Source organism: Podarcis tiliguerta (genome assembly GCF_965153285.1).
Source record: "Podarcis tiliguerta genome assembly, chromosome: 3".
Lineage (NCBI taxonomy): Eukaryota > Metazoa > Chordata > Lepidosauria > Squamata > Lacertidae > Podarcis > Podarcis tiliguerta.
This window is the reverse complement of record NC_139536.1, coordinates 14,840,910-14,858,115: the sequence shown is the minus strand read 5'-3', so window position 1 is coordinate 14,858,115 and position 17,206 is coordinate 14,840,910. Positions and strand designations below refer to the sequence as shown.

Below are 17,206 nucleotides of genomic sequence, written 5' to 3'. Positions count from 1 at the left end.
GAGGTGAGGGCCTAAGGCACGCCCCAGAGCAGTGACCCTGGGGGAGTTCCTAGTTGATGTGCGTCAGCAGGACTCCTCCTACTGGTGGTTAACCCTTTCCAGACTTCAAGCAGACAGGCTAAAGCTGGATATAGTCGCTTAGGACCCATGCCTAAGCCAATACCGTTCCTCACCTGTAACCAATAAAGTTGTTGCCTTATTTAGCCCATTAACCTTAATAATTGTGACATGTGTCTTTATTTTCACGGGGGGAGGAACTCGCCACGCAAGGTGGCCTTAGGCAAACCAGTCCCTGCCAGCAGGTTTACCATCTAACAGACACGACACACAAGGGGAAAGGGAAAGGGAAGGAAGGGGGGGAGGGCAAACCCAGGCATCAATTCTTAAACAGCAGTTCTTTTACTGGCCAGCTATCACAGAAGCAGTTCAGGAGCAGGAGCTGCCTGATGGAACTTCTCTTTGGGCAAGGCTGGTGGAACGAGCCCATCTTTGCATCTCTCCCACTGAGACAGCCTGATGTCAGCTGCTGCCTGGTGACAGTTGAGGGAGGCGAGGCCTGATGGAGCTGGTCTTTCGGCAGAGCTGAAGCCATGGAGCTCCAGCATCCGTATGGATATGGTGGAGGGTCCAGGAAGAGGGGTCTGGCCAGGTATGGCACATTCAGAGCCTCCTAGCCCATGCCTTCAACAGCAGCTGTGAAGAAGAAGAAGAGGAGGAGGAGGAGGAGGAGGAGGAGGAGGAGGAGGAGGAGGAGTTTGGATTTGATATCCTGCTTTATCACTACCCGAAGGAATCTCAAAGCGGCTAACATTCTCCTTTCCCTTCCTCCCCTACAACGAACACTCTGTGAGGTGAGTGGGGCTGGGATACTTCAGAGGAGTGTGACTAGCCCAAGGTCACCCAGCAGCTGCATGTGGAGGAGCGGAGACGTGAACCTGGTTCACCAGATTACGAGTCTACCACTCATACACCACACTGGCCCTCACCACCGTGGCGCCAAGCAGGGTCTGAGCAACCCCAGGAAGGGCCTTCCTGAAGGCAGGAGAGGCCTGGGCAGCTGTTTCTCTCTGCCTTGAGAGAGCCAGGATCTACTCGCAGCCTCAGTCAGAAAGACATTTGAGCCTGAGCTGATGGTAAGCCATTGCCCTGAATGACCAGTGTGCTGCTTGTCTCTTGCAGCTGGTGACTTGTGCCCGTTAGTCTGAGGCCAAGTTTGCTAAATGCCACCATCAGAGTTTATCGGCCAACCAAATACAGGTTATAGCCTGTCTCTTCCTCTTCTCCCACCCCAGAGCTGTGATTCCTGAATTGTAGGGGATTGGACTAGATCCCCTACACGTCCAACATTTCAATTCTAGGATGCTAGGAATTCATTTCACTGCAAATCACTGTGTGCAAGCCCCTGTGAGGTTCTGCCTTTCTAGTCGTTGACCTGTGATGGCTCATTCACAGCTAGAGCTGCTGAAGAGCTGCTAGTACTCTCACTAAAGACAGCATGGAACTTAGATGAACCATCCAACTGAATTTGCTGCATTAACCCCAGTGCCATTTGCAGAAATGGTGATGGTCAACTCTGAGCATATTTTATTGACTAATATAGATCTGAGTTGTGGTCTTTCCCCTGCAAGCTCCTGCACTAAGTTAATCGCAGTATACAAGACCCATTTTACAGTTATTAAAGTCATCCACATCCCATGCTCTCCCTGGCCACCAACAGAACCAACTGAAATAAAACATCTTACAATACTTCCAGAATATGCTCAGGCTTAATTTCCATGTTAATGGCTGATCTGGATGCCACCAGGAATGCTTCAGCTGGTGTTACAACATGTGTTAGCCACTCCTTATGTGCACTGGGGTCGGGGACAAATCTGATTCATTTTGCGCTTAAAGGCAATCCTACTTAATTCACATCTTCTGAAACAATACACAAACCAGAACCCAGCCATCCTTCAAAATTCACGATTCTCTGACTTTCACAATGCTGTTCTGCCAAATAATGTGGTAGAGTGTAAAGCATATATATATATATATATATATATATATATATATACATATATTTATGAACATGATATATAAAAATGCATTATATTAGGGGGAATGGCTGTGCAAAAATGTGTAAATCTGATAAAGTTGCGTGTGTATGTTAGGGAAAAAATGGCATTAAAATGCTGATGAATTTAATGAGGATTCTTCTTACTGTATAATAAAATCATTAGGTTGTCATCATGCTGCAGTTCATGTGGCCACCAATAGGCAAGTAGAAGGCACTTTAGAGAGCAGTTTGCCAAACTTCTATCTGAAGCAGCTCCCCGCATTATTAAACACCACAGGAGTGGCGATGTTAAAAGTGTGAGCTGTGCAGAAAGTGGGTGGTGGTCTGGGGCAACCTGTGATCAGGTAAGGGTGAGCTTATACTAATCTTCCCAACCCTGTTGCCCTCCAGCTGTTTTGGACTACAACTCTCATCAGCCACAGCCTGTATGAATGCATTCTAGCTGGGGCAGATGGGAGTAGTAGTTTAAAGCAGCCGGAGGGCAAAGTCGGAGGGTTTGGGAAGGTTGCCTTGGCCTATCCAGCTCAATATTGCTTACACTAATCAACATCAGGCTTTTAGGCAAGGGTCTTGTCTGAGGATGCCCAGGGCTTAGCCTGGGACCCTCTGCATGCAAAGCATCTGCTCTGCCACTGAGCTACATTCCATCATAGTTTATCCCTCTGCTCCGTCCAGGCAGACTGACAATCAGAAGCACTGCAGGGAACACTGTATATTAGATCTGCCATGGAAATAATGAATAAATAACATGAATGAATGAATGCCCCCTTACTGAGGTGTCCCTGTGTACATGTGCTGCCATTCTAGGTGTACCATATGCACCCTGCAGAAATAGGCCTGGACACTTTGTACTCCTCATGTAGCTAAACACAACTTGACTGTTTCTGCAGCTGTGTGTGGGAGACAAGTGCCTGGCATTCCATTTTTTTTTGAATGGCTCCCTCCCAGGGTTGGCAGGGAACTGTGCTGCTGAGAAAATTCTATATCCATTAATTACTCCAGGGAAAGAGGTTGTTTGCTTTGAGCAAGCACACACAGTGCTGATGCTTGCTCACCAGTGGACTACTTGGAATGAAGTCCCCAGCAGCACTCCAGAGATTTCAGCGATATTTGGTTCTCCCCAGGTCAACATCTGTTTTTGTGATTTCTGACTTTTGGTCGCGCTTGAGTGTGACCAAGAGACTGGAAACCACTGTAGGCAGCAGAGCTCTGAGTGCAAAGTGCCAGTGGGTTTTGCATTGCCTGGGTAATCCCTTTTGGGAGAAAAAGCTGGAAATGGGGAGAGAGATGACTGGGGCATCAGTGGTGAGAAGTCCCATGCAGAATACAGTGTCGGGAGCTCAGCCTACACTTGAGTAGGACCCTGGCAGAGACACACGCCTGACTGGCATGTTCTCTTCCTCCTGGTCGATCGTTCGGGAGCTTCAAAAGCTTTCTTCAGCCCGAATATCACAGTGACTGATGCCAACAGACACTGGCACACTTAGGGATCTGCAGAGTTTGTGCAACTTGCGTAACAGACCTTAGCAACTCAGCATTTTGGCTAATCTATTTTATTTACATATAAACACACACAGAGCACTGCAACATGGTGCCCTCTCTCTCTAGCATCAGACAGCAAAGAGAAAAAGAACAAAGGACAATAGTCCCACTTCATGGAACACAGTAACACAAACATCCTGTCTCTGTCACTTCCCACTCTGTGGAGTCAAAACATATACCGTCATGTGATAGACAACACTCCCATGACTGCAATCATGGAGCAGGAATTCTAACATCCAGAGCCCATGTGCAGCCCTATGAGATGGTGGTGAGAGCAGCAAAGACGCCTTCCTTTTAATTAATTAAATTAGCAACTCAAGATAATTCATGCCCACCCTTCTACTGTGGTTGCAATAGGCAGGGTGGTGTACAAGAAATTAACATTACAAGAAAGGCACTAAAAAAAATAAAAATGTAAAACATTAAACAATGGAACTTGCAACCTACATGTAGAGATGGACAAGTGTGATGATTATATACATGAAACAAGAATTCTGTTCTGGATGTCACTGTCAGTATGCATACATGGAGCAAAACACAAAAAAGTGACTGCCACACATGATGCTCTATGTGTTTGATGTTCTTCCATATGTGGAAGCATTTTCTATAGAGAAGTATAATATGTAAAGCAGTCGTGTGTGTGTGTGTGTGTGTCAGACTATATCAAGCAAAACATTTTTCTGAAACCTCTTATTATAGCAGTATTCTCCCGCCCACCAGCCAGTTCCCTAACCTTCCCTTCTCCCTTAAACAATGTCCCTTGGATTAAAGGCTCCAGTCTTCTTCCTTAAGGGTTCCACTTCCCAAGACCTGTTTCTCAAAGACAAAAGGCTGTCCATTCATCACACCAAGCAAGCCAGATTCCCCACTCCCCTGCTATGATTTTACAACTGCTGAGCGGAAACGGACAACCCACCCTTATAAATTCCTCTCGAAGAACTCAGGAAGTATACCTGTGTGAGAGAAAGAGAAGGCCTCTTAATCAAGGGTGCCGACTTGCCCCCCACATTGCAGGAGGCGTATCACGTGATGCGTCCCACTGCTGCGAAACTGGGGCTCACATGTGGGTCAGGGAATGCTCCACACCTGGTAGAGATCTTGTGCAGAAAAGCGCTATCTCTTGGCCTCAGCATTGGGGCTGTCATATGGGGATGTTCATAATGAAGAAGTAATAATAATAATAGTAATTTATTATTTGTACCCCACCCATCTGGCTGGGTTCCCCCAGCCACCCTGTGCGGCTTCCAACAAAGATACATTAAAATGTCACACAAAAACTTCCCTGCTGCCTTCAGATGTCTTCTAAATGTCAGGTAGTTGTTTATCTCTTTGACACCTGATGGGAGGGTGTTCCACAAGGCGGGTACCACTACTGAGAAGGCCCTCTGCCTGGTTCACTGTAATCTCACTTCTCACAGTGAGGGAACTGCCAGAAGGCCCTCGGCGCTGGACCTCAGCATCTGGGCAGAATGATGGGGGTGGAGACGCTTCTTCAGGTATATTGAGCCAAGGCCGTTTAGGGCTTTAAAGGTCAGCACCACACTTTGAATTGTGCTCGGAAATGTACTGGGAGCCAATGTAGGTCTTTCAGGACTGGTGTTATACGGTCTTGGCGGCTGCTCCCAGTCACCAGTCTAGCTGCCACATTCTGGATTAGTTGTAGTTTCCAGGTCACCTTCAAAGGTAGCCCCACGTAGAGCACATTGCAGTAGTCCAAGCGGGAGATAACTAGAGCATGGCAAGACAGTCTGCGGGCAAGTAGGGTCTTAGCCTGCATACCAGATGGAGCTGGTAGACAGCTGCCCTGGATACAGAATTGACCTGCGCCTCCATCGACAGCTATGAGTCCAAAATGACTCCCAGGCTGCACACCTGCTCCTTCAGGGGCACAGTTGCCCCATTCAGGACCAGGGAGTCCTCCACGCCAGCCAGCCCCCTGTCTCCCAAGAACAGCACTTCTGTCTTGTCAGGATTCAGCCTCAATCCTTTAGCCGCCATCTATCCTCCAACTGCCTCCAGGCACTCACACAGGACCTTCACCGCCTTCACTGGTGATCCTAGCTCTCTCTGTGTGCAGGGATATATTTATATTTCAAGTAAGAGGAAGCATTCAAAGCTGCACTCTCACCCCGCTGCAGTTTCAAATGGCACAACCCAGCAAAAGCCCCCCCCCCAGATGGTCTGTGCTCTAAGCTAAGTCAAAGTCACACCAAAATCAAAGTACTCAGAGTCTGGATGCAACAGGGAACTCTGATTGCGTGGCAATACCCGCCCCCTCCCACAGTAGGAGTAAATAAAGACACCGGACAACAGAGTTTAAGTTAATGGGCAAAAATGGCCACAAGTTTATTGATTACAGGTAAGAGAAGTATTGGCTTTAGGCATTGGCCCTAACAGACTATCCGGTCTAACCGGGAAGGGTTAAACACCAACAGGGGGAGCCCCCCGAGATGCACATCCCTAGGGCGCTCCCAAAGGGGTTACCGCTCGGGAGCGCGCTTTAGGCCCTAGCCTCCGTAGGTTTCGGACGAGGCGACACCCCTCGGAGTCCTTTAATGAACTACCCTTCAAGATTTAGGGGAGGTGATGGCGCTCCTCCCCTCCAACTTCATTTGCATAACAATACCCCCGGCCAATGCCTACCGCCAAAACCGAGGAGTTGTGACGTTTTGCTACGAGGTAGGCGAAAAAACCAAGTGGCTTTTAAAATACAGCCAATTAGCCAAATGGAAAAACTCCTACCAGGCCCCTTGCGGCGACCAGCCGAAGCCCATAGCAAAGTCCAAGTGAGAACCCAGAGGGCGGGTGGGAGGGAAAAAACCGCAGCAACTGTAAGGGAAGAAAGGGGTGAGCCAGGGCTGCCCTGACCTTAAATGCCCCTCCATAACCCCGCCCACAAAGCCAGCCGATTGGCTGGCCCAGTGCCTAGTGAATAATAACCAGATTGGGGAATCCCGGAGTCCCGCAGGGCTGGAGCCAGCCCCGCGAGAATGTAGGCAGGGACGTGAGCCCGCAACCCCCCCCTCCTGAAGTCGGGAGTGGCTTTAGTTTAAAAGCAGAAGCTAACGGTTCTGATCTTCTCCTTGTAGCCACACCAAAGGAGGGGAAGAGGGACCATGGAAACCTGAGACTGGTGCAAGTACCAGCACATATGCAACACTAAACTATAATTTAGCACAAGTGTGGGGGACCTATTGCCCAGCAGATGTTGTTGGACTCTAACCCTTCCTGCCCCCGCAGCCAGCAAAACCAGAGGTTAGGGATGATGAGAGCTGTAGACCAGCAACATCTGGGGAGCTAAAGGTTTCCCATCCCTATTTTAGCATTTACATCTTAAGCAGCTCAGTGGCTAAAGGGAGAGATCAGAGACACAGCTGGACAGAGATCAGAGGGGAAGAAGGGAACGCTTTGGGCTTTTAAAAGTGCACCTTCTGAACTCAATCCTTTGCCAGAGTTACCTCTGAAAATTCCAGTGTCTTTATTGCACAAGCAGGCTAGGATCTTAAATGCGAAGAGCAATTCCAACTCCCCGATACAAATATTCCAGCGCCCCTGATTTATTTGCTTAATAGCTTTCTCAACCGCACACTGCTGTTGTGCTGTTTGAGTGCTCGATGACAGCCTTGGATTTTTTGGGGTTTTTTTTTTTTTTGCAATTGGCCAGATCCTCCCAGAGGTTACCTTGACCCCAGTTGCAGAGGATGTACCAGATAAGTGGAATTGTAGATAAGTGAAAGCACTTCTTGCAGACTTCATCAACACACTCCCTCTTCAGCTATATATACTTGTCCTCGGCTGTTATTTATTATTTCTCTGATATTAGCTTGGGCAAAAGGAGATTTGAGAAGTGGAAGAGCAACATAGTCGAAAGGCAATTGTATCAATAAAGCTCCTTGGAGATGCTGCAGTTTCCAACGGACTGCTAATGTCATTTGCCATGGCTATCAGTGCCCTTAGAGAGGGCATTTGGCCACATTTTGTTGTTGTTTAGTCGTTTAGTCGTGTCCGACTCTTCGTGACCCCATGGACCAGAGCACGCCATGTCTGCTGGCCACATTTTAAAGGACCCCTGACCATTAGGTCCAGTCGTGGCCGACTCTGGGGTTGCGGTGCTCATCTCGCTTTATTGGCCGAGGGAGCCAGCGTACAGCTTCCGGGTCATGTGGCCAGCATGACTAAACGCTTCTGGCGAACCAGAGCAGCGCACGGAAACGCCGTTTACCTTCCTGCCGGAGCGGTGCCTGTTTATCTACTTGCACTTTGACGTGCTTTTGAACTGCTAAGTTGGTAGGAGCTGGGACCGAGCAACGGGAGCTCACCCCGTTGCGGGGATTCAAACTGCCGACCTTCTGATCGGCAAGTCCTAGGCTCTGTGGTTTAACCCACAGCGCCACCCACATCCCTGGCCACATTTTACTTATAAGCAAATAAAGATCTTGCTTTTGAATTTCCTGTTACTGTGCCAACATTCCACCCATATACTACTCAGTTCCTGAATTTCCTCCAAAATTTCAGGTGAGGAACCTGTGCCTAACTAGGACTCCAACTCCCATCGGCCTCAGCCAGCATGGCCAAAAGTCAAGGATGATGGGAGTTGCGATCCAATGATGGGCCACGGGTTCAAATCTTCACCAGAAATTATTTTACTTAATATCAGTCCACAGCACGTAGCTGGTTTTCCTGCCTGGCACGTGGAACATTTTGCAGTGACCTTGTTAATTCCTGCCCTTTTATGCAGTTTGCCTAATCGAACTGGACTGGTAAATGTTATTGTGTGTGTGTGTGGATGTATGTGTGTTTGCAAGACATCCTTAACTTCTCAAATTTATTTCCTGAGCGTTCATCGTTCTGTAGTCTTCCAACAGAACACCAACCCCAAAGTTCTCAGTCACAAAGATGAGGCTTGGCGAAGCTTCAGGAACCCAAATCAAATAGGAAATAGCTTACTTCCAGACATGGAAATTTAATAGTACCCAATTGCCGCTGGCCAGTTTTAAGCTTCTTATAGAATAGCTACTCCATTTCCAGACTTGTGGAATCCAAATAACATTCTGTAGCCACCTGCATAGTCCATGTGGGGAATATACGGTTTCTTTAATTGGAGGTTTAATAAATAATAATAATAATAATAATAATAATAATAATAATAATAATAATTTATTATTTATACCCCACCATCTGGCTGAGTTTCCCCAGCCACTCTGGGCGGCTTCCAATCAAGTGTTAAAAACAATGCAGCATTAAATATTAAAAACCAGGGCTGCCTTCAGATGTCTTTTAAATATAAGATAGCTACTTATTTCCTTCACATCTGAAGGGGGGGGACGTTCCACAGTGTGGGTGCCACTACCGAGAAGGCCCTCTGTCTGGTTCCCTGTAACCTCACTTCTCGCAATGAGGGAACCACCAGAAGGCCCTCTGCGCTGGACCTCAGTGTCGGGGCAGAACGATGGGGGTGGAGATGCTCCTTCAGGTATACAGGACCGAGGCCATTTTGGGCTTTAAAGGTCAGCACCAACACTTTGAATTGTGCTCGGAAACGTACTGGGAGCCAATGTAGGTCTTTCAAGACCGGTGTTATGTGGTCTCGGCGGCTGCCCCAGTCACCAGTCTAGCTGCCGCATTCTGGATTAGTTGCAGTTTCCAGGTCACCTTCAAAGGTAGCCCCACGTAGAGCGCATTGCAGTAGTCCAAGCGGGAGATAACTAGAGCATGCACCACTCTGGCAAGGCAGTCTGTGGGCAGGTAGGGTCTCGGCCTGCATACCAGGTGGAGCTGGTAGACAGCCGCCCTGGACACAGAATTAACCTGCGCCTCCATGGACAGTTGTGACTCCAAAATGACTCCCAGGCTGCGCACCTGGTCCTTCATGGATGCTTTAGCTCAGATTGCTGCATTGCAGGAGGTTGGACTAAATGACCCTCAGGGTTCCTTCCAACTCTACAATTCTATGATTCATAGTGTATTCTTCCCTCCTCACCACAATCCTGATTATGACTGCTCCCCCTGCAATTTAAGGGGTGGAGGAGAAAAGAAATGGATATAAAAGCAATGAGGTTAGGAAAGCGAAGTGTTAAAGTGAAAGAGTTGATTCCCAGAAGGTAGAGATGAACCACAGAGTTGGAAATGGGCAGAGCAATCTATAGAGGCCATAATATATTGGGAGATATTGTGGGGGAACTGTTCCATTGCATTCAAGATAATGTGTCCCCCCCCCCGAGCTCTGGTGGGAGATATGATAGATGAACTGGGAAAACATGTGCATGATGCCATGCAGTGAGGGAATGAAGTGGCGCTATTCCATAGGGCAGCACAAGACACAGGACAAATAAGGATTTTATTTTATATGGCCTCCATGCTGGCCATTTATGATAATATGAAATACAGTAGAAAATGGGGTCTGCTGCGACCCACAAATACACATTCAATTTCAGTTTCTTATTTTTCCAGTCTTAAATTCAGTTCTTTACATTTCCACATCAGTTTCGGGTTTTTTTTAAGTCCTCATGAAAATTCACCAGCATTTTCATGTTGATTTCTTCTAATATACACACGTGTCTGTACTTTTGCCTAACATGCAATTTTCCCCAATATAAAGCAGTATGTTATTTTCACTAATATATGCTTTCTCCTTCACTTTACTCCAGCAGGTGTGTTTTAGTACCCATTAGGTCCAGTCGTGACTGACTCTGGGGTTGCGGCGCTCATCTTGCTTTATTGGCCGAGGGAGCCGGCGTACAGCTTCTGGGTCATGTGGCCAGCATGACTAAGCCACTTCTGTCGAACCAGAGCAGCACACGGAAACACTGTTTACCTTCCCACCGGAGTGGTACCTATTTATCTACTTGCACTTTGACGTGCTTTCGAACTGCTAGGTTGGCAGGGACAGGGACCGAGCAATGGGAGCTCACCCCGTCGTGGGGATTCGAACCGCCCACCTTCTGATCGGCAAGTCCTAGGCTCTGTTGGCTGCAAAATGCATAGAAATGCAAATTTTGGAGGATGAGTGTACTTTGGTTCATGCGTTGTTTCAGAAAGTGCAGCTTAGGTGCATTCACCTGAATGCAATTGGAATCGAATTTCTTCCCTCCCCCTAAAATTTCCCCCCATCCTTCAAACCGGTTTCTTAATTCACAGTCATTGCTCCACCATCAAGTTAACAGTTTTCAAAGTTTGTCTCAGTGAACCCTCCAAGTTGGGTTGTTAGTTACCTGATCCTTCACCCTAAGGTCTCTGGAGTGGGTTGAAACATTAAAACATAGTATTTGAAACAGTTTAAAAGAAGCTTATAATCACAAATATAAGGTGGGTCCTAAAAAAGATACACCTCAAATGTCAAAAGCCGAGGTTGAGAGGTCTTCAGTGTTTGCTGGAAGCTGTACAATGAAGATGCCAGGTTCACCTTTGTGGGGAGGAAGTTTCACAGCCTAGGGGACACCACAGAGAAGGCCCTGTCCCACACAGCCACCCCTTGAACCTCTGAGGGATGAGGAACTAACAAGGGGGCCTCCTCTGCCGATCTCAGCACCTGAGAGGGTTTGCAGGAAAAGAGGTGGTCTTTTAGATATACAGGGCTTAAGTTCTTTAGGGCTTTAAACACTAATGTGAGCACCTCGAATTGGGCCCAGAAATGAATGAGTAGGTGTTTTAAAACAGGAGTTATGGGAGATCTCAATGGAACCCCAGCCAATAATCTGGCTGCTGCATTTTGTACCAATTGACGTTTCTGAGTAGTCTTCAAGGGCGTTTCTGAGTAGTCTTCAAGGGCAGCCCCTTGCCTTGCAACAATCCAACCTGGAAGTTACTAGAGTAGGAATCCCCAACCTTCAGCCCTCCAGATGGACTTTAATTCCCATCATCCCTGACCACTGGTCCTGTTAGCTAGGGATCATGGGAGTTGTAGGCCAAAACATTTGGAGGGCCACAGGATGGGGATGCCTGTACTAGAGCATGGAGCACAGTGGCTAAGTCATCTCTGTCCAAAAGGGATCATAGGTGGCAAACCAGCTGGAGCTGTAAAAAGGCACTTGTTGCTACTGGGGCCACCTAAGCCGCCAGTGACAGTGCTGAGTCCAGGGACTCAGCTACATTAGACAAAAAACGTTTTGAATTCATTGTAGACATGCAACACCAGATGGTGCCAGAGAGCAAAAATAATTTTATGAGATTTTTGCAAAGTGGTTTCTCCTCTTTTTGTTATAACAACTTAATTTCTGACTTATAGCGTTTCCCCCCCTGTGTGTAGATCCATCCCAGGAGCACCCCCAAGCTACAAACTTGCTTCTTCTAGGGGAGTGCAACCCTGTCCCTGGCAGGCTGCTTCCCCACCTCATGGATGTGAGAACCCAGGATATGCAACACCTCTGTCTTTTCAGGATTCAGCTTCAATTTCTCTACCCACATCCAATCCATCACTGCCTCTCCTAATTCAGATGAAACAGAGCTAGAGCTGGGTATCACCTACATATGGATGACACTGCACAACAAATCTCCTGATGACAGCGGCCATAGGCCTCATACAGATTTTAAATAACATGGGTTGACAAGATGGGGCCAGGACAACTCTCATGGTACTGAACAGTATCCTCCCATGACTACTTTTGGAAATGGTGATGGAGGTAGGAGAGGAGCCGCTGAAGTACTGTGCCCCCCACCTTCCTGAGAATACCTCAGAAGGATACTGCGGTTAATGGTAACAAGAGCCACCAGAAGATCAAGAACAATCAGGGTCACAATTCCCCCATCTCTCTCCTGATAAATGCCATCGAAAAGGGAGACCAAGGCAGTTTCAGTGCCATGACTAGGCCTGAAGCCAGACTGGAATGAGAACAACTGAAAGCACCGGTACATAAGACATGAGAGATCTGTGAACTATTCCATTAGGGATTTTTTTTTAAACTTAAAAGAAGCTGTGAGTTACATCAACTTCATAGTATTATGTGGGGAGTTAACCCTTTACCTGACACAATTTAAACAAATAAAATAGTAATAATCTAAGCTTTGCTCCTTTATCGCCACATGCTGCTGTTTATTCTGGTCGAGAGAACATACATGTATTATAGCTCACCTGATTCTTTTCCTTGCGGGCAAGCGGAAGCATGGAGGGGATGTTTAAATCAGGGAAAGAGCACAAGAAGAAAGGGTTACCCCCCTCCCCATGCAATATAGATAATCCATTCCTTGCCCTGCTGGCAGCTTTTAACTTTTAAAAATGGAGATGCTGGTCTTCCAGGCTGTATCTATTGAAGTGTGACTCTGAGCCTCCTTGAATATTACCAAGAAATTACACTGATTCGGAGAGTAATGCTCACTCTTACCTTTGGTTTAGGTTCTGGGAACCAGGATATGGAAAAAGAGGGGGAAGCAAGGGCCTGCAGTCCCCATAGTGTAGGGAGCCAGTGTATCACCTAGAGAGCTTCTCATGAGACCCACAGTGCTTCCCTTTTATTACCGAGGCAAACATGTAGAAAGGGCTAAATCAGTGACAGAGCACACATTTTGCATGCAGAAGGTCTCAGGTTCAACTTTCAACATATTTGGTTCGTCGGTAGCAGAACCACTTGGAAAGACCATTGCATGAGAGTTTGGAGAGCGTCTACCAATTCAGTAGATAAGGGGTGGGCAAGTTATGGCGAGATGTTGTTCGATGGCAGCTCTCATGTTCCTTGACCATTAACCACATGGGCTCGGGCTGATGAAAGTTGGACTCCCACAACATCTGGAGGGTCAGATTTGATAACAAAGCATCTCAAAGCATTCGTTGGGGCTCACTCAGACTTCCTTTTGCACTGCGCTTTCCAGGCACAGGTCAGGTGGCCTCCTGTTCAAGGCCAAAATTCAGCAATCCCCAGCTCTCGCCTTCCATGCTGCTAAATTCATTATGTCGTAGTTGCAACGCCTTGCGGCCCCACCCTCAGTTCTGCACCCGGTTGCGCTGCCCCAAATCTGCCTCTGCTAGGAACCCCCCTCCCCCCCGTTTTACTACTGAATCAGAGCAAACGACAATTCGCGGAAAACCCAATTGCCATTTTCTCCGATTCAGTGGTAAAATGTGGGTTTTCCTGGGTAAAGTCCCAGGACAAACAAACAGCAAGAAAACCTGCTCGGACATGGAGCTTTAAAGCCCAGACCTGGGCCTAGAAATGCTATGCAAAAGGAAGTCTAGATGAGTGCTAAGGAAGCTTTCAGTTTGTGGGGTCACACAGCAAAGGGGGAAAATAACAAAACCTCCCCAGAAGTTTGAAAATCAAGTTTTTGTTTTGCAGAATCTGTTTGAGTACCTGGCAAAATCAAGCCAAAACACAACTCATAGGTAGGCATACTTAATCCTAAGAACACTGAGGTTTGGTACATTTTGGAATGTAAATGGTAAGAACAGAAGCTTTTGCCTTCTTTTGTAATTCTCTGTCTCTCAAGGAAAGCATGGGTTCCTCTTTGATCATTCTTGGCATAACTCCACGGATCATAGAATCACAGAACTGCAGAGTTGGAAGGGACCCTGAGGGTCATCTAGTCCAACCTCCTGCAATGCCATGAATCACAGCTAAAGCATCCATGACAGATGGTCATCCAACCTCTGCTTAAAAACTTCCAAGGAAGGAGACTCCACAACCTAGAAAGTTTTTTCGTATGTTTACTCAGAATCTCCCTTCTTGGAACTTGGAGCTGTTGATTCGGGTCCTACCCCTGTGTGTTCTGAGTTCACATGATTCAGGGGGACTAATGCATAAGAAGGTCCCTCGCTGGCTTTGGGAGCAGATGTACAGTGCCCGTTTTTCATATGAGAGGTAGGAACGGTGGAGGAGGTTTCTGTTCGGTAAATCTGAGCTTGCTTTTCGCAAAGGCCAAATTTGCTCAGCAAAATGAAGAAATCCTTGCGGAAATTCTTAGTGAAGATGGCGTACAGGAACGGGTTGGCGCACGAGTTGATGGGGTAGAACAAAACCAGGAGGATCTTTGAGTTGGACACGGTGATGAGAGGGTACTTGAGCGATGCCGATATGGCGAAAAAGGAGATGGGCGCCATGCAGAGGAAGTCCGTGAAGATCAGGACCGCCATGCGCTTGGCAATTTTGGTGTCACTGTTGGATGAGATGATGTTGGGGTTCCTCACGGTGATGTAGATGCTGATGTAGCAAGTGCAGATGATGAGAAAGGCCAGGATGTTCAGTACCAGCAGAAACATGATATATGCCTGGGCAAGGTGAGTTTCTACATCCATGGGTAGGCAGATGCTAACTTTCATGTAGCTGCTGACTTGGAAAATGGGGAGAATGGCCACAGTGAAGGCAAAAGCCCATCCGACAAGCATAAAGGCCACAGCGTGTCGGAAGCGGACCTTGCGTTCCAGCTCCATGGCATAGGTTATGGTGTGCCACCTCTCCAACGTAATGAAGGTCAGGGTGTAGACGGAAAGTTCGCTGGCAAAGACAGTGAAGAAGCCGGCTGCCTTGCAACCCGCACCCGTTTGCCAGTCGATGGCATAGTTGTAATACTGGCTTTTGGTCTGTATGTCTTTGACGGCGATCAGCAACAGATAGATGCCGGTGCACAGGTCTGCAAAGGCCAGGTTGCACATGAGGAACCGAGGGACAGTGAGCTTGGACTGGCTGTTGACTATGATCAGGAACACAACCAGGTTCCCCATGACGGCGAGGATGCTGATGAACCATATGAGAACCCGGAGGACGTTGTAGCCCATGATGTCTTCACAGGGGTTGAAGGCATCCGGCTCAGGGAAGCAAATGACTTCAACCTCTTCCTTGCACAGGCTTTGGTAGTAATCGTGCTCGTCGTCCAGGTCAAAATCTGTCCCGTCGATATCTAGCAGAAGAGATAACTTATTGCATATGGGGTGGAAAAAAGAACTGGAAGGGAAGAAAAAGAATATGGTCACAAACCTCAAAAATGTAGCAAGAAAGAATTGCGCATGTGCAGGTACACACACACACACACACACACAAATGCAAACTATTGCATTTTTCCTTGTTAACTGTGGCACAACCCTCATCTCTTTTTAATGATGAATTACACAGGGCTTTATATCTAAACTTCTGGGTCCAGTTCAAGTTGCAGATACTTACCTTTAGAATCCTAAACGGCTTGGGGTTCAAATATATGAAGGGGTACCTACTCCCATCTCAACTTACTTCTTTAAGATCATCTGCCCTATCCATGTTCATTGTCCATTGGCAGCACAGAGATAACCTACAAGGCAGAGGGCTTTCTCACCAATGGTACTCCTACATATGGTAAGCTGCCTCCACAAGAACTAATTATATGCATGCTCATGTGAAATGTTGCACAATGCATACATTTTTGCAAAGCAATTTCCCCCAATATAATGTAAGTTATTTTATATATATTTTGTGCTTTTAAAAAATTAACATATGCCCTTATATGGACAGTTTAACAGCCCTGCCCCCAATATATGCATTTATGCATGCATTGCCTAATAATAATAATAATAATAATAATAATAATTTATTTATACCCCGCCCATCTGGCTGGGTTTCCCCAGCCACTCTGGGAGGCTTCCAACTGAATATTAAAAACAATACCGCATCAAACATTAAAAAGCAAAATACAAACCATACAATAGCCTAACAAAACAGTAAAAGTAAAAACAAAGACAAAAGCAATCATACTAAAATAAAACTAATCCCCACTCCAACTCAACATTTGTCCCACCCCAAACAAAAATGAAATAAAAAAAAAAATATATAAATAAAAACCACCGTTCGCAGTGCAATAAAGTAAAAACGCTTTTAAAACATTTAAAAATATGTAAAACCATATTTTTAATGATCGCTGTCAACTTTCTCCTTTTTTAAAGGGAAATTCCCTTATTCCGAATAGGATTCCTTGCAAGAAAAGGGAAATATTGGCAGCTATGCTCCCTAGGGCCAATGGAGTTGGCTTGCGGGGTGGGGGGGGTGAGGAGCGGCCTTCCTCAACACCCACAATGCCTAGCGGCAGAACTGCTCTGCAAAATTCAGAGAAGTCTCAATTTCAGCTATGTTTTGGTTCGCATATTATTTCAGGAAGTATGAATTAAGTGGGCTCCCCTTCAAATCCGAAACGAAGCGAATTCTCTCTCTCCCACCTCTCCAATCCCTAACAGCCCCAGCTTCATCTCTCATCTTCCTCGTGTGTGTGGGAGGGAGGCCTATCTTGAACACAAAAGCTGACTTGAAGTCTCTGCCGCCAAACTCAATCCCATGAAAGAATCATCACCTTTCTTTGATTTCTTTGATCAAAGCTTAGGAGGAAACAACAGCAACTCTCTGGATGACTGACTGCAGAGGAGGTTTGGAAACTGATATTGCATTTCTATGCCAAGTGGAGTGGTCTTTGTGTGTGTGTGTGTGTGTGTGTGTGTTGTGTGTGTGTAGAGATAAAACAGCCACCCAGCCCACACTCCCCTCTGTGTGGGAGAGAGGTTGTTGGCGAGAAGAAAGTCTTTCTCTTTCTGAACGTTGAGGAAGAAAGCACTGCTTGAGGTGGAAATCTTTTACATTGGCAAATGCAGAGTCCTGAGAGGGCAGCACCTTAATGAGGTTTCGTGCAATCCTATTCTGATTCCAACAGCCTTTCTCTCTCCTGTTC

At 46.8% G+C, this 17,206-nt stretch overlaps 1 protein-coding gene across 3 annotated transcripts in view; it reads right to left on the bottom strand.

The window, feature by feature from the left end:
- Nucleotides 1-11,733: 11,733 nt before the first annotated feature.
- FSHR (follicle stimulating hormone receptor) overlaps nucleotides 11,734-17,206 on the bottom strand; it is a 95,859-nt gene continuing 90,386 nt past the window's right edge. For all 3 annotated transcript variants that reach the window (XM_083432599.1, XM_083432600.1, XM_083432601.1), the window contains one exon: nucleotides 11,734-15,465. In XM_083432599.1, the coding sequence (XP_083288725.1) occupies nucleotides 14,232-15,465 (1,234 nt within the window). In that variant the 3' untranslated portion in view covers nucleotides 11,734-14,231. The remainder of the gene's footprint in view (nucleotides 15,466-17,206) is intronic.